Below are 18766 nucleotides of genomic sequence, written 5' to 3' on the forward strand. Positions count from 1 at the left end.
TCTACCCACGCGTCACCTCACCTGACTCCTGCCACTATATATATAAGTGTTTTCTTAGTTTTCTCTGTATTAGGACTGAAGAAGCCACTCGTGGCGAAACGTTTCCTTTAATAAATGTCCTGAACTGTACATAAGTGTCTTTTTCCACATATTACTTCTGGCTAGGAACCACTGGCATTATTAACACTAACAACACCAAAGCATTGTATGACAGCAGCATTTTCAGAGTAGAACGTCACGAGAAGTACAAAAGCGACCCGTATCTGTTCCAACTCTGATATCTCTCCTGCCCTGAACGGAGCCGTCAACAATGAACGGTACCTTAAGCAAGAGAACAAATGCGATTTGACTTGCGTCACCACTGGCATCGTTTCCTTTTTTTTTTTTTAATTCTCATTATCCACCCCGTCATTTTCCTCGATTTCGTAACATTTGTTGTCATTATTATACGCAGGTTTTTCAAAATTCTTTTCGTTCCGCTTGTCACATCAGGCGCCCATCTCTCAACCAGACAGGTCTGTTTATGACTTGTGTAACAAAGTACACTTACTGTGTGTCCAAAGACTAAGTCAGTTTTACTTCATAATTTACTAAAGTCCAATGAAAAGGAATATATAAAATTTTAATAGAACGTGAAAAATAATGTACAAAATAAAAAATTAGTTCTTGTGTACATTCACCAATAGTGTTATAGCAGTACGTGACTAGAATAGAAGCAAAGAAAGAGCCAAGACTGTAGCAACTGGAATAGAAGATTCTTCCTAGGAAACAGTCCCTGATAGAGGGGTCACACAGGTAAAGAGCAGCAAAGACAAAACACGAGTACAATGGCCATGGAGTGGAGGAACATGGTGTGGAGAAGGCATAAAGGCTAGTCTGTCAGGAAGCGTACAGACACTTTCTGCTCACGGACTAGCTTGTACCTAGTGGCTCCTCTCCAAGATATTTTGACAGCACCTAGAATCACTTAGTCATACGAAGTAAGGCAGTTGTGTATAGCCGATTGTCTTGCTACTCGTCACACCCACGAGTAAATGCCAGTCACTTGCAGCTTTTTCTAGTACGAATACTAACTTAATATTGGTAATGTAAAATATTACTGAATTGAATTCACATTCAATTCACTAACAATATACACAAATATTTACAAATATACTCGTATTTACTAGAGTACTTGCAATATTTGAAGTCCTTGGCACCAATTCAGTAGGATTTAAGTGTGGTAAAATTACTAGTATCGTAAGGTGTTGATGTAATACAACCCCGGCACCAGGACCCTGCCTTGGGGCACTCACTCTGCCAATTTGCTAATGCTAGATTTTTTTTTTTTGGTTACACTGTGTTCTATTTGTCATAAATTTTAACATCTATATGTCTACTTTCCCAACTATGTTGTATTCATCTGCAGTTTTTGTGGCTCCTTGTGGGTTTGTGCCATCATTTGGATACGGTAAAATAAACTAATTGAAGGAAAATGTAGAGAATATTGAGATTTCAGATATTTTATTAACAAAGTGATTTGCAAGTTCTTGCAAGGCTGTGATGTACGTACATTACACATTTACTTAAACATACACACACACACACACACACACACACACACACCACCACCACCTTGAGACTCCCTACATCCTGGCTCCTTCCTTCCTTCCCATGGGAGTTGCCTGAGCACGTCAGGACCTACAGTTAGCTCCTTCAGGTTCTATCCACACAAGGGAGTCCTACCGCGTCCTTCACACCCAGGATGGCAGTGCCACTCACCCCTCCACCCCGAGAGAAGGATCTCTGAAGGAGGCGTCCAGTCACGATGACTACCAACACCCTCCTCATCACCCCCCCCTCCCACCAATACACCCCTCAACCTACAGCATTCTTAACACACCCCGTAACACCCATGTCACTCTCCTAACACCCTGTCATCCCAAAGTAAATTTATTCAACCGGGCAAGCAGTTACTTTTTTCTGCACACAATAAGGTAAATTAATTTTTTTAGTTATCCTAGTTGAAATCTAATGTAATACTTTGCGAGACCAGATCATGTGTGTGTGTATTTTCAAGACCGCCGAGAATTTTTGTCACGAATGTAAGACTTGTACAAAATCTGGCTTATCCATCAAGTTGACCGTAGGAGCTAGTTTATTATCTAATAGGAGGGCGGTAGAAGCTAGTTTATTGTACTACCATATCCGTCAAATGGAGGAGACTACGACAGCCCATGAATCTAGAAAGCTCCAAGAACTAGGCACTAATTACACCATTTACAATACTGTCTTCCTGTACTAATATATTTTATGCTGAAGAATAAAAAGGCACAATACCGTGACTTTAACAATACACAAATATCCGAAACGTCACGATAAGTTTCTATGTTCGGGTTATTTGTGTATTTTATGCTATAAGTAAATTTCCTAGGAAATTTCTGGTATTTTGTTTTAATGGATACCTGGAAGTTATTCCGGGGATCAACGCCCCCGCGGCCCGGTCCATGACCAGGCCTCCCGATGGATCAGGGCCTGATCAACTAGGCTGTTACTGCTGGCCGCACACAGTCCAACGTACGAGCCACAGCCCGGCTGATCCGGCACTGACTTTAGGTATCTGTCCAGCTCTCTCTTGAAGGCAGCCAGGGGTTTATTGGCAATTCCCCTAATGCTTGATGGGAGGCTGTTGAACAGTCTTGGGCCCCGGACACTTACGGTGTTTTCTCTTAGTGTACCAATGGCGCCCCTACTTTTTATTGGCGGCATTTTGCATCGCCTGCCCAGTCTTTTACTTTCGTAGGGAGTGATTTCTGTGTGCAGATTTGGGACCATTCCTTCCAAGATTTTCCAAGTGTAGATTATGATATATCTCTCCCTCCTGCGTTCCAACGAGTACAAGTCAAGTGCTTCCAAGCGTTCCCAGTAGTTAAGGTGCTTGACAGAACTTATACGTGCAGTAAAGGATCTCTGTACACTCTAGATCTGCGATTTCACCTGCTTTGAATGGAGATGTTAATGTACAGCAGTATTCCAGCCTAGAGAGAACAAGTGATTTGAAAAGGATCATCATGGGCTTGGCATCTCTCGTTTTGAAAGTTCTCGTTATCCATCCTATCATTTTCTTTGCACGTGCGATCGTGGCACTGTTGTGATCCTTGAAAGTGAGATCCTCAGACATTACTACTCCCAGGTCCCTTACATTATTTTTCCGCTCTATTGTATGGCCGGAGTCAGTAGTATACTCTGTTCTAGTTATTATCTCCTCCAGTTTTCCGTAACGGAGTAGTTGGAATTTGTCCTGAAGGGTCTTAAATTATACAGAAAAGTCCACACAAATCATCCATGTTTCCTGGGTTTATGTGGTAACGTGTACAGATGTTGAAGTAGCGGCGGTCCAGCACCAAGTTGCACGAAGCCAAGAGAAGCGTGTAGATGCCTAGTTGATGCTATACAGCAGCATGGAGAGTAACCTAAGCATGGCTCAAACGGCTTGCGGCCACGAACAGCCAACAAATGTCGCTACTGAAGTACGACTTTGTAGAAAATATACACGTGGCGGGAGGTTTGAAAGGTTACCACAGATAGGTCCATGCGTATACCAGGCCCAGTGCTCTTACCACTCTGCTAGAGAACTTACAAACAGAAAGAGTTTTACAACCAGCACTTCCGTGGTTCAGTGGTCACAGCGCTGGGCTTACCTTCCATATACTTTAGAAGAGTTTCGAGAATTTTTCTACTCCGGAAGCCCGACCCTGGGCCAGACTTGTCTAGTGATTGGTTAACCGGTGTTCATTGCTTGCGACCCGCATATCCATCACGGCCTGGTTAGGGGCCACCATTCATAAAATATTCGATTTCTTTATTTGTCAACCAACTACGTTCATTTTTGGTGTACTATTAGAAGCTTATATCGACAATGCTTGGTGAAGTTTCAAAAATATCGACCAAAAAGCAAATGAAATATGCAAAATTTACTAAAAATTACATTTGGCAGCGGACCTGTACTTAGTGGTACTTGGAAAAGTGATTTTGAGTCTTGCTACTGATAGAACACTTCTAATTCCATCATTGCTCAGGTGCCAATTATATAATAAACATTATGTTCAAGCTAAAAAAAAAAAAGTTTATATTTTTTTGGACATTTAAAGATGTTGATATCTTCTGGCAAGACGCTGAACAGACTACACTGACACAATGTTCTCTTATTGTACCCTCGTCGTCCCATTTTTTACTGCTTTGTTGTACATTTCCATGAATTTATTACGTATCTCTCCTTCGCTCCAGCAAGTACATATATAATGTGTTCCCAGTAATTTAAATACTTTACTGGTTCTATGCGGGCTGTAAATGATCTCTGTATCTGTTCCTGAACAGGGCCATCAACAGTGAACAGTACTTTAAGCAAGAGAGTACAAGAGATTTGAAAAAGTTACTATTTCTCCTGTTCTAAAAGTTCATTATCCACCCCGTCATTTTCCTGGCTGTCCTGACATTTACCTAAGTGTGTTCTTTGAAAGAAAAGTCAGCCGATATAATTACTTCTAGGTGTTCCTTTCGTTTCATTTGATGATCCTCTTGAACTTTGTATAATGTGTCCCTTTTGAGTTCATTCTTTCTATACCTAAGCAGCTGGAACTCATCACCACTGAACGTCCTGAACGTCATGCTGTTCTCTGCTGCCTACTGGAAAACACTGCTTATATCTTCCTGTAATTTTTCTGCGTCTTCACCCAAGGAAACTTTTATATTTATTTTGGTATCATCCGCAAATGATGATATAAAACTGCGGTGAATGTTTCATCTGTTTGCTATGAGACTAAGAAACAGCAGAGGTACCAGAACCGTGCCTTGGGGTACCTTGGGCTTGCCACACACACAGCCCATGGTTCGAGTCACCGTCCTGTGCAGGAAGCGGGCCAGGGCTCGGGCTTAGGAATGGGCGAGGCGAGGGAACATCAGGCAGTCGTGTGTCAACTACACCCCTGGCTGTCTTCAAGAAGGCACTGGACAGGCACCTAAAGTCAATACCTGATCAGCAGGGCTGTGGTTCGTGCGTCAGTTTACGTGCGGCCAGCAGTAACAGCCTGGTTGATCAGGCCCTGATCCACCACGAGGCCTGTTCACAGACCGAGTCGCGGGGGCGTTGATCCCCGAAACCCTTTCCAGGTATACTCCAGGTATGACATTCCCTCATTAATGCTTATCTCAGGTTTAAACACATATGTATGTAGTGTAGAAATTATTCGTTACATACACAAAGCTAAATAAAAACTAACTTGAGTGGGACGAGTGTTGAGTGAAGAACCTGAACATTGAACTAACATCCCCCCCCCCTCCTTCCAACCATGACATTACCCCTCCCCCCTTCAACTACACTCAACTTGCTGCTGTGGTAATTACGTTCCGACAATACCTCACCGCATCTTCACCTCGTCTTCCTATTCACCTACACATCCTTCCGCCTCGCCTATACACAATGACTCGCATCTTTCTACATCTTAGTTACACTTCGCTCTTCAAGCATGTCACTTAGCATATCTTCCCAAGCCAATCTACCCTCCTGGCCGCCCACCCACCGGGAGCCGCCGCTGCCGCCGTCACCCACCTGGAGTCGCCGCCGCCGCCACCCACCGGGAGCCGCCGCCGCTGTCACCCACCTGGAGCAGCCGCCCCAAGCCGCCTCTCTGCCAAACTTGCTCCGCAATATAAACTTTTTGTAGCTGCGGCTGGAGCTTCCTCATTCCTGCACGAGGCAGGCTGAGGGCACCACTTGTGTCTGCACCTACACCACCACCACGTACACACGGCACCTACGTACACACGACACCTACCCACCAGCATGAGAAGCCTGGTTGTAAGACAAAGATCCCTACAAACTTAAGCAACATGTAGCAATGACAGAGTCATGGTGTAGACCTGTTTAAGAGAAGGAACCTACACTAGATTCCTAGGATTGTTCTCAATCATTACAAACTAAACCCCGGGTATATTTTACACAACACTAATACTTCTAGTAGAATTGCGTAAGAGAGAGAGACGGAGAAAGAGGAGCAGAGATGAGAAGAGGAGAGAACTGGACGAGAGAGGGGGAAGTGAAGGAGAGGGGGAAGTGAAGGAGAGGAGGAAGTGAAGGAGAGGAGGAAGTGAAGGAGAGGAGGAAGTGAAGGAGAGGAGGATGCGGAGGAAAGGAGGAAGTGAAGGAGAGAAGGACGTGGAGGAGAATAGGACGTGGATGAGAGAAGGAAGTGGAGGAGAGAAGGAAGTGGAGGAGAGGAGGAGAGAAGGAGGAGAGAAGGAGGTGGAGGAGAGGAGGTGGAGGAGAGAAGGAGGTGGCGAGCCTAAGGCTGCACCATCTGCCTTATAGAGACCAGGGGGAGTGGCCACACTAGACCAACCCACTCCACACCACATCCCTCTCACCTCACAACACCCTCTCACTACACCAACACCTTCTCACTACACCAACACCCTCTCACTACACCAACACCCTCTCACTACACCAACACAACCCTCTCACTACAACAACCCTCTCACTACACCAACAACCCTCTCACTACACCAACAACCCTCTCACTACACCAACAACCCTCTCACACCAACAACCCTCTCACTACACCAACCCTCTCACTACAACAACCCTCTCACACCAACAACCCTCTCACAACAACAACCCTCTCACAACAACAACCCTCTCACAACAACCCTCTCACAACAACAACCCTCTCACAACAACAACCCTCTCACAACAACAACCCTCTCACAACAACAACCCTCTCACAACAACCCTCTCACTACACCAACACCCCGTCACTACACCACAACCCTCTCACTACACCAACAACCTGGTTGACCAGGCAAGCACCAGACAAGTCTGGCCCAGGGCCGGGCTTCCCTTCATATTTAGTTGCAGCTGTTGTTTCATTTATTCTTCCGTGATCTTTACTTATAGTATTATAGATAGTTGATTCACTAATTCCATCGTCTGCTTATTAATAAGACAGCTTCTAAACGTTCAAATCTGCAAGTCTATCGCTCAGCGGGTGAGAATGGGAGAAAAAAACACGTTCCTCCCCCCACACACATATCCACCCTCCTTGTCTTCGATTCGCCAGACGGTTTCAGAAACCAAAGCAAGAAACTGTTCACGACACTGTATAAATCAGGCCCATACTGGAGTACGCAGCACCGGTATGAAACCCATGCCTTATCAAGCATATTAAGAAACTGGAGAAGGTGCAGAAGTTTGCAGTGAGACTAGTCCCAGATCTAAGGGGTACGTCCTAGTGAGAGATTAAGTGAGCTAAACCCGGTGACATTAGAGGAAAGGACTAGAGGTGATGTGATAACGTACAAAATATTGAGAGTAAATGATATGGCGGACAGGGACAATGTGTTCAAGAAACGGGAAACAGGAGCACGAGGGCACAGCTGGAAGTTGAAAACACAAATGAGAAACAGGGATGTTAGGAAGTATTTCTTCAGCAGAGCTTTAAGAGGTACTATAAGAGTCTCCAAGGTGAGCGTGAGCCCAGTAGCGGCCAGGAGTCGAAACTCGACCCCTGCAACCACATATCGGTGACAATAGGTGAGCTGTAATCCTCTACGTGAGCGTATGTGCAAGTACACACACGTACAAACGTGTACGTACGTTCTGCTGTCATAATTCACCCCAAGAACTCTCCTCAAAATCTCCGTGTTCCACACAAGACACATCACAAGTATACACATCATACAAGACACATCACAAGTATACACATTATACAAGACACATCACAAGTATACACATCATACAAGACAAATATACACATCATACAAGACATCACAAGTATACACATCATACAAGACATCACAAGTATACACATCATATAAGACATCACAAGTATACACATCATACAAGACATCACAAGTATACACATCATACAAGACATCACAAGTATACACATCATACAAGACATCACAAGTATACACATCATACAAGACATCACAAGTATACACATCATACAAGACATCACAAGTATACACATCATACAAGACATCACAAGTATACACATCATACAAGACATCACAAGTATACACATCATACAAGACATCACAAGTATACACATCATACAAGACACATCACATATATATACACTACACTGCGGGTATAACTTTTGATATCCACTGTATTCTGAGGGTCATCACTAATCACAAAAACCGCTGGTCATAACTTCCCTGACCCCCCTCTACTGCTGTGTAAAAATACACCACCTTCCTACCTAGACTAATGACCTCTAGTGACTCCTAGTGAGGACACACTGCCTCCATATGGTGAAGCAGTGTAGCCAGCCATCAATTACACCCTGGGAGGACACCGCCACGCCCTCTGGCAACACCCATGTCCATTATTTCCTCTCTCGTGAAAGGGGAACTAAGGGACGGCGCCCCTTGGCTTGCTTGAACTCTGTTTTCTTGGCTCTTCTCTTTCTCACCTGCGTGACTCTCAAGACTTAGATGAACAAGTGTAGTCACTGCCCATTTGTAAAAATGTTACGTTTTAACGTATTTCTCTCTCTTTACTAACGTTCCTTCTGACGAATGATGACGTTCTTACTTTCAGACAAAATCATGAGGGGGGGGGGCTACTTTATTTATATCTTCCTATTAGTTTTTTTAACTACATTTTTTCCCAAGGTAATTACTGCTCTGAAAGTTTTGGACTCCTATCCCATTCCATATTAAATATATCAAAATGGTTTTCTTACTCACCTGCTGTACGAGTCTCATCCTGAGTGCTGGAAAACGACCAGGAAGATAACTTTTGTCCCCACTCTGTAATGGTAAATATCGAAAGATAACTTCCCACTGGTTAACAGTAACTATCAAAAAGAGTAGGGTAGCAACACACTGCTGATCTACCTATTACTTCTCCCACTCGTCTCATAGTCCCACTACCTGAAACTACCATACAAGTTTTCCTTTCCTGAGCCAAGCTTCAGTGATAAGTTATCGCCGGAGTATCAGCATTATCTTAGGAAAGACGCGGGCGGTAATACCAAGTCGGGAGGTCCTCTCAAAGGCAGTGTCTTCCTCCTCCCTCAGATTAGGACCACGTCGACGCACACCTGATCTGTTTTACCCAAAGTCTTACTTCCACTGATCAAATCTGCAAGAGTGGGGCCCGGGGATAGGGAAGGTAGTTAGGCTGAGGAGGAGAGATTAGGAACAGAGTTTGAAGACGGGATGAAGGGTAAGAGAATGAGGGAAGCACGAGATAGGAAGCTCAGAAAGAAGGGTTAAGGAAGAGAGGATAAAGAATAAAAGGAAATGGGAAGGAGATGGAAAGGAGTGAACAAAAAAAGACTAAGCAAACAGAAGGATGGAAATAGGACTGAAACAGGGATGAGGAGAGGAATTAGGAACAAAGGAGAGTAAAAGTGGAAAGAAAGAGGAGAGTGAAGAGAATGTGGGGATGGTGTTGAAGACCTCTCCCTCCCCACACTGATAACACCCAACAGGGAAGAGGTCACGCCTCCTCCACCCAGGTCACTAACCTGACCCCAGGTTACATACCCGGATATTCCCAAGACTCTCCTTCCCCACGCCACCTGTACCCACAGTCGCTTCCGGAGGTCACACTGCCCCCGCGCCCCGGTTCCAGACCATGTCTCCTGGTTCCTGGCCTCGTCTGTCAAGTTACTGCCCCGCAGCCCAGTGTATGCACCACAGTCGGGCTGATCAGGAGCTAATTTGAGGAAATTGTCGAGATCCCTCTTGAAGACAACCAGAGGTCTGTCGATAATGCCACTTATGCATGGAGGGTGTTGAAAACTCATGGTCCCTTTACACTTATTGAATACTCTGTGTACTCATCGTGCCCCTGTGATTATGTAGTTATTTCAGTGTGCAGGTTGTTGAAGGAAACTAACAAGCTACAGGAATTGTCCAGTACCTGAATGTAGCCCCTAGCATATACCAGGTAATGCAGAGGAAGAATTTTACCCGAGAGAGATTCTAGACGAAGAATCGACCTGGGAGGTATTCCAGTGAAACAGGAAAGTGAGAGGAAAAGTGCCACTCACAGGATGGATAAAGAAAAGTTGCCAGGGGTATACACCCCACCAAGCCCCTCACCGGAAGCGCACATGAACAGGATGACACTAGCAGGATATGCAAAGCAGGCAAATATGAGAATAACCTTAAGGAAAATTAAGCAGGGGATTTTTGTATTCTCTTTTCCGGGGCAGACTGATGGCTACTAGGAGGCGTCACCATGGAACTTATCAGAGACACAGACAACAACGTCCAGAATCCTACCCAAAGACTGCTCATAAAACGTAAGTGTTGTTATACACTTGAATAGGTTAAGAGAGCTGAACCTTAAACCAGTAAAAGACCACTGAAGCAAAGTATACATCACCAAAACATGTACGATACTTAAAAAATGATATAAAGATAGGCCATTAGAGATTCGAATTCGAAGCGGTTCGCGGGTATGGTCTCGCCCCGGGTCTTTTCCATGAGGTGGCCTGGCACTAACTCCCCAGGTGGGAGAGTATCGTAAGTCTTCTTTCTTGGGAATATTGGAGATGAACGTAAACAGTACAAGGAGACATACTCCCCCCCCCCCAAACTGAAGAATTCCTTTACTGTGATGGCAGTGCTTGCATGGATTCAAAAGTAGACATGACAAGTCCGAGAGCGCAGGGAGTAAGCCGTAGTTACCAGGTTGTGTGAAGGCCGAGTCCAAGAACTGGAACCCAGCTGTCGCTCGCAAAGTGTGACGCTTTCCACATCTTGCCTGTGACCTGTTCTGTAGACCTGTATAACCTACCAGCTTATTTTGAAGAAAGACTTTTTGACTGCCTGGTCAACGAGGTTGTTGCTAGCGGCAGCTAGCAACAACCTGATGAGGATGAGGGCCACCAGCCCACAATCAACAACCTGATGAGAATGAGGGCCACCAGCCCACAATCAACAACCTGTTGAGGATGAGGGCCACTAGCCCACAATCAACGATTAATGCCTTTGATATACCTTTATCTTTGAAGAATTTCGAAAGTATATCTACTCTCTGAGCCCGGCCATGGGCCAGGCTCGTCTGGTGCTTGCCTGGTCAACCAGGCTGTTGCTGCTGGAGGCCCACTGCCCCACATATCCATCACAGCCTGGTTGATCTGGCACCTGGTGATGATACTTGTCTAGTTTCCTCTTGAAGGCTTCAATACTTGTTCCAGCAGTGTTTCTGATATCTTCTGGTAAAATGTTGAAAAGTCTGGGACCCCGGATGTTGATACAATGTTCCCTTATTGTCCCCACCGCACCCCTACTCCTCACTGGGTTTATTTTACACTTCCTCCCATATCTCTCACTCCAGTATGTCGTTATGGCAGTGTGCAGATTTGGGACCAAGCCCTCGAGTACCTTCCAGGTATATAATATCATGTACCTCTCTCTCCTCCGCTCCAATGAGTACATGTTCAAGACTTGCAGGCGTTTCCAGTAGTTCAGGTGCTTTACTGGCTCAATGTGAGCCGTAAACGATCTCTGTATTTGTTCCAGCTCCGATATTTCTCCTGCCCTGAACGGGGCCGTCAACACTGAGCAATATTCTAAGTGAGGGAGCACTAGCGATTTGAAGAGTGTCACCATCGGCATTGTTTCCCTTGTTTTGAAAGTTCTCAATACCCACCCAGTCATCTTCCTGGCTGTCGTGATCTTTGTCTTGTTATGGTCTTTAAAAGAAAGGTCCGCTGACATAATTATTCCTAGGTCTTTTACGTGTTCCTTACGTTCTATTTGGTGACCCTCTTGAGTTTTGTATATAGTGCTCCTTTTGAGTTCTTCATTCTTTCCATACCTAAGCAGCTGGAACTTATCACCATTGAACGTCATGTTGTTTTCCACTGTCCACTGGAAAACCCTGTTCATGTCTTCCTGTACTTTTTCAGTGTCCTCTACCGTACTGACTTTCATGCTTATTTAAGTGTCATCTGCAAATGATGATACAAAAGTGTGCCGGGTGTTTTTGTCTATGTCTGCTATGAGGATGAAGAGCAGAGGTGCCAGGACAGTGCCTTGGGGCACTGAGCTTTGACCTCGCTGATGCTGGATCTTGCCCTGTTCACTACTACTTTTTGTGTTCTGTGTGTTAGGAAACCGAAAATCCATCTGCCTACCTTGCCCGTAATGCCCATTGCCTTCATTTTGTGCGTTATCACTCCATGATCGCATTTGTCAAACGCCTTTGCAAAATCTGTGTAAATCACATCTGCGTTTTGGTCGTCTTCCAGTGCCTCCGTAATTCTGTCATAATGGTTCAGCAGCTGTGACAGACATGATCGTCCTCTAAAACCATGCTGGTTCGGGTTATGTTGGTTGTGCTGCTCCATGAAATTTGTAACCTGCCGTCTCAACACACTTTCGAAGATTTTTATGATGATGTGAGAGGTTAGGGCTACTGGTCTGTAATTTTTAGCTAGTGCTCTACTGCCTCCCTTGTGCAAAGGAGCTATGTCTGCACTCTTTAAGGCCTCCGGTATTTCACCTAGATCTAAACTCTTTCTCCAAAGAATACTGAGGGCTCGTGCTAGTGGTACTCCTCTCAGTAGTGGTCCAATTCTACAGGTAGTTCTTAGCTAGGATTTTGCGTAGGAATAGAAATATTTTGGGTTTCTTGCAATATCCTGTATGGCCTTTTGTTCCCTTTGTACTTCTGTGAGGTATGACATCCTAAGTTTTTGCTCTAATACAGTGATCTCTCTGCTAAGTCTGTTTTTCCTCTGTTGTAGCATATTTGTGTTTTTAAGCAGTTCAGTAACCTGTTTTCTTCTTCTGTACCATCTCCTACGCTCTCTCTCTATATCTGATCTTCTTCTGGGTTTCCTCAATGGTACATGTTTCATACATACTTTGTATGCTTCTGTATTCAGCTTCTCTAGGCACTGGTGGGGATTTAGGGTGCTCATGTCTGCCTCCCAGGGTATGTCTGATAGCTCTTGGTGTATTTTTTCCCAGTTAATTCTATGGTTGTTAAAATTAAACTTACTGAACATCCCGTCTCTAACTTCAGCGATGCAGTTTCCTACCCCTGAACACACGCACACAAAAACAGACAGATAGACACACACACACACACACACACACACACACACACACACACACACACACACAAAAGAGTCTTTTGTAAAATTCTAAGAAAGGGAGGAAACAACAAGGCTGGGAGAAAGCACAGAGATAAACTAGTGGGAAAACTGGACGAAGGGAAAAAAAAGAAAGAAAAATCCGAGAGACAAACAAATGACTAAGAGGATAATGAGAAGCTCTAGAGTTGCGGGAGCACACGTTCCCCGGGTTGCTTTTAAGAGTCGAATCTCAGCTCTTGGCCCCTAGTCTCAACCTACAATCAACCTGCATCACAGGTTCCAATTTGCATGGTGTCTACTCTTGAAGTTGTGTCCACTGAGTTTGCTTACACTACTCCCCGGTGCACCTCACTCCACTGTCTTACCTGAAGAAGTATTTCCCAACATCCCAGACACTAGAACACTCGCAACACAGCAACACTAACCAAGCCATGACACTAGAAGAGATACGATAAGCTCATGACGAAGTATGGAGAGAGTGGCTCTAGCAGCGACCAGAGAAGTGGCGGGGCCAGGAGCTGTGAATCGACCCCTGCAACCCCAAATAGGTGAGTGCAAATAGGTTAGTACACACACACGTTCACAACTCAATCCCAAAAGCACGTCCCTAACCCACGCTTATCCCCACACACGCTCACAACTCAAGCCCAAACAAATGCCCCCACGGGGCCACGACCCACGCCCATCCCCACACAAACACCCACACCCCACGCCCAAACGCCACCCACTGGAATGGAAGATGACATCACTTGAACCTTCAACCTCAAGAGGCGTTTCTTGTGAACTTCTCCGTCGACCCCGCCAGCGAGGACATAACAGGCAGTTTGAGGAAAAAATGATAAACAGGGGAATATTAAGACACAAAAAACAAGACAGGTCTTCTGCAAAATTCTAAGAAAGGAAGAAAACAATGCGTGAGAGAAAGCAGAGATAAACCAGTAGGAAAAATGGACGAGAGGAAAAGATAAAAGGAGAATCAGAGAAACAAATGACCAAGAGGATAATAGAGTTGCGGGAGCACACATTCCCCAGGTTGCTTTAGGAGTCGAATCTCAGCTCTTGGCCCCTAGTCTCAACCCACAATCAACCTGCATCACAGGTTCCTATTTGCATGGTGTCTACTCTTGGAGTTGTGTCCACTGAGTTTGCTTACACTACTCCCCGGTGCACCTCACTCCACTGTCTTAACTGAAGAAGTAGTTCCCAACATCCCAGACACTAGAACACTCGCAACACAACAACACTAACAGTCATAACACCACAAGACTCCCAACACAACACTAACAAAGTCATAACACCACAAGACTCCCAACACAACAACACTAACAAAGTCATAACACCACAAGACTCCCAACACAACAACACTAACAAAGTCATAACACCACAAGACTCAACACAACAACACTAACCAAGTTATAACACCACAAGACTCCCAACACAGCAACACTAACCAAGTTATAACACCACAAGACTCCCAACACAACACTAACAAAGCCATAACCCCACAAGACTCTCAACACAACACTAACAAAGCCATAACACCACAAGACTCCCAACACAACAACACTAACAAAGTCATAACACCACAAGACTCAACACAACAACACTAACCAAGTTATAACACCACAAGACTCCCAACACAGCAACACTAACCAAGTTATAACACCACAAGACTCCCAACACAACACTAACAAAGCCATAACCCCACAAGACTCTCAACACAACACTAACAAAGCCATAACACCACAAGACTCCCAACACAACAACACTAACAAAGTCATAACACCACAAGACTCCCAACGCAACAACACTAGCAAAGTCATAACACCACAACTCTCAACACAACAACACTAATAAAGCCATAACACCACAAGACTCCCAACACAACACTTACAAAGTTATAACACCACAAGACTCCCAACACAACAACACTAACCAAGTTATAACACCACAAGACTCCCAACACAACAACACTAACCAAGCTATAACACCACAAGACTCCCAACACAGCAATACTAACCAAGCTATAACACCACAAGACTCCCAACACAACAACACTAACCAAGCTATAACACCACAAGACTCCCAACACAGCAATACTAACCAAGCTATAACACCACAAGACTCCCAACATAGCAACACTAACAAAGTCATAACAAGTGTCTTTTCAGTTTGATGTACCGCGGATTTCCTGACTGAAAATTTGTGCACTAATAAATTTCTATGTACTAAAATAAAAATTTAAATGTTTCTACTGAAACTTGAGATTTTCTCTGCTATCTGCACTAGTTTGGAAGGCGCACTGCGGCTGCCTCTCGTGTAGTGTTCTCCAGTGTTTTATCATGTTAAAAATAATATCCTTTATTTATTGAAATCTGCAATTTTTTTTTATCCTATTTCCGTAAGTGAATTATAAGTAGCATATTCTTTTCTCTAGAGGAACCCGCACAAGTTGGAATTCAAACAACGTGGCCTGTCACTATGTTAGGTCACCTTGAGTTGCTTACGGGGGTCACCGCCCCCGCGCCCCGGTCCCAGACCAGGCCTCCTGGTTGCTGGGTTGATCTATCAAGCTGTTAGTGTCTGCCACCCACAGTCAAACGTACGCACCACAACCCGGCTGATCAGGAACTGATTTGAGGAATTATATGTTGGGTTCCCTCTTGAAGACAGCTATGGGTTTGTTGGTGGAGCTCCTCATAAAATGAAGATGTTAAAAAGTCGTGGTCCCTTTACACTTTTCAAGATCTGTCTCGCTCCTCGGCTTTTCATCTTAGGTATCCTACACCGTCTCCTAAGCCTCCTCTACTCATATGTAGTAATTTTGGTGTGTAGGTTTGGTACCAATCCTTCCAGTGTCTTCCAGGTGTAAATTTTCCCTGTGTTGACGTGGACCGCTATTAATACACAGCAATATTCCAGCCTAGAGAGAACAGTGCCCTGAAGAGTCATCATTGGCTTGGCATATCTTGTTTTAAAGGTTCTAGTTATCCAACCTATCATTTTTCTTGCAGTTGCTCCTTGAACGTGAGACGAAGATTATCACTCCCAGGTCTCTCACATTAGACTTACGCTCTAGGTAGGTTCAGATTAGGTTTATTAGAATAAAAAAATGTTAGTATACAAATTTGTTGTATAACACCCAGTTAACCTTAACGCCTTCACTCTTGTAGGTTCACCCTGGTCCTTCCCTCCTCTAGGTTCACCCTGGTCCTTCCCTCCTCTAGGTTCACCCTGGTCCTCCCCTCCTCTAGGTTCACCCTGGTCCTTCCCTCCTCTAGGTTCACCCTGGTCCTTCCCTCCTCTAGGTTCACCCTGGTCCTTCCCTCCTCTAGGTTCACCCTGGTCCTCCCCTCCTCTAGGTTCACCCTGGTCCTCCCCTCCTCTAGGTTCACCCTGGTCCTTCCCTCCTCTAGGTTCACCCTGGTCCTCCCCTCCTCTAGGTTCACCCTGGTCCTCCCCTCCTCTAGGTTCACCCTGGTCCTTCCCTCCTCTAGGTTCACCCTGGTCCTTCCCTCCTCTAGGTTCACCCTGGTCCTTCCCTCCTCTAGGTTCACCCTGGTCCTCCCCTCCTCTAGGTTCACCCTGGTCCTTCCCTCCTCTAGGTTCACCCTGGTTCTCCCCTCCTTTAGGTTCACCCTGGCCCTTCCCTCCTCTAGGTTAACCCTGGTCCTCCCCTCCTCTAGGTTAACCCTGGTCTTCCCCTCTTCTAGGCTAACCCCGGTCCTCCCTTCGTCTAGGTTAATCCTGGTCCTCCCTTCATCAGTGTTAACCCTGGTCCTCCCTTCATCAGTGTTAACCCTGGTCCTCCCTCATCTAGATTAACCCTGATCCTCCCTTCGTCTAGGACTAGGTTAACCCTGGTCCCCCCTCATCTAGGTTAACCCTGGTCTTCCCTTCGTCTAGGTTAACCCTGGTCTTCCCTTCGTCTAAGTTAACACTGGTCCCCCCCTCATCTAGGTTAACCCTGGTCCTCCCTTCGTCTAAGTTAACACTGGTCCCCCCCTCATCTAGGTTAACCCTGGTCCTCCCTTCGTCTAAGTTAACCCTGGTCCCCCCTCATCTAGGTTAACCCTGGTCCCCCCCTCATCTAGGTTAACCCTGGTCCCCCCTCCTCTAGGTTAACCCTGGTCCTCCCCTCCTCTAGGTTAACCCTGGTCCCCCCCTCATCTAGGTTAACCCTGGTCCTCCCTTCGTCTAAGTTAACACTGGTCCCCCCCTCATCTAGGTTAACCCTGGTCCTCCCTTCGTCTAAGTTAACCCTGGTCCCCCCTCATCTAGGTTAACCCTGGTCCCCCCCTCATCTAGGTTAACCCTGGTCCCCCCTCATCTAGGTTAACCCTGGTCCCCCCCTCATCTAGGTTAACCCTGGTCCCCCCCTCATCTAGGTTAACCCTGGTCCCCCCTCATCTAGGTTAACCCTGGTCCCCCCTCATCTAGGTTAACCCTGGTCCCCCCTCATCTAGGTTAACCCTGGTCCCCCCTCATCTAGGTTAACCCTGGTCCCCCCTCATCTAGGTTAACCCTGGTCCCCCCCTCATCTAGGTTAACCCTGGTCCCCCCTCATCTAGGTTAACCCTGGTCCCCCCCTCATCTAGGTTAACCCTGGTCCCCCCTCATCTAGGTTAACCCAGGTCCCCCCTCATCTAGGTTAACCCTGGTCCTCCCACCAGTCTTCATCCCATAATCGGGAATGTCACAAACAAGATTACTGCTACATGCTCGTACCCTCCCCATATACCACACCGGCTGCCCACATGTTAAGCTGCCTCCGCCTTCATCAAGCCTACAGCACAAGACTGAGGTCTTGTTAGACTAACTTCGCCTCCGTCTACTCCACAAGTCTGGATTTATCACCATGAGGGTTCTTTACTGATCTCTCTCACTTAAAACCCAAGGCTTAAAAGACTTTAAAGACCACCTGGTCCCTTGTACAGTATCAAACCCCTTATCTCTCTTCTCGACTTACAGGTTCAAAGAGCGGAAGGCTTTTCTGAGGAAGAGGGAGGCAGCAGGCATAGGACAGAGGAAGAGGAGACAGGAGAGAGCAGACAAAGGGAGACAGGGAGACAAACGGAGGAAAGGATAAAGAGAGCATGTAGGGAGAAAAGAATGGCTGGAAAGATGGCCAAGAGGAGGGGGGAACAATGCAAAGGTCGGGAAAGAAAGGCTATCAGGAGGATGGAAAGCGTAGAAGGAGACCGGAAGAAGCCAAGTTGGAAGAGACAGTGCAACGGAACGTTCGGGTGGGGAGAAGGGAGGGGAAGGGGGACGGGAGAGGGAAAAATCAAGACTATCACTTTCCCACCACCTCCTGCTACACTTCTCCCTGTAGCTACGCATAGTCACTTCCGGGGGTCACCGCCCCCACGGCCCGACCCCAGACCAGGCTCCTGGCCCAATCATCAGGCTGTTGGTGCCTGCTGCACCGTATACCAACATATACACCACAGCCAGGCTTACAAGGAACTAATCTGAGGAATGAGTCGACTTCCTTCTCGAAGACAGCTAGGAGTATGTTGGTAATCCCCCCTCAGGTAAGCATGAAGGGTGGGTGTTGAGTCGTGGTCCCTTTACAATTACTGAGTTTTCAGTGTACTGCTCGCTCCCCTGCTTTTCACTGGAGACATCCTGCACCGTCTGCCAAGTCTTGCGTTCAA

General features: G+C 45.9%; 1 protein-coding gene across 9 annotated transcripts in view; it reads right to left on the reverse strand.

Moving 5' to 3' along the window:
* Positions 1-18766, reverse strand: part of LOC128686001 (uncharacterized) — a 363682-nt gene that overhangs the window by 69768 nt on the left and 275148 nt on the right. The window contains exon 2 of one of the 9 annotated variants that reach the window (XM_070084610.1): positions 8731-8793. The exons of the other annotated variants lie outside the window; for them this stretch is intronic. Within the exon in view, the coding sequence (XP_069940711.1) occupies positions 8731-8793 (63 nt within the window). The remainder of the gene's footprint in view (positions 1-8730; positions 8794-18766) is intronic. 9 annotated transcript variants of the gene reach the window in all.

This window comes from Cherax quadricarinatus, chromosome 1 (assembly GCF_038502225.1).
Source record: "Cherax quadricarinatus isolate ZL_2023a chromosome 1, ASM3850222v1, whole genome shotgun sequence".
Lineage (NCBI taxonomy): Eukaryota > Metazoa > Arthropoda > Malacostraca > Decapoda > Parastacidae > Cherax > Cherax quadricarinatus.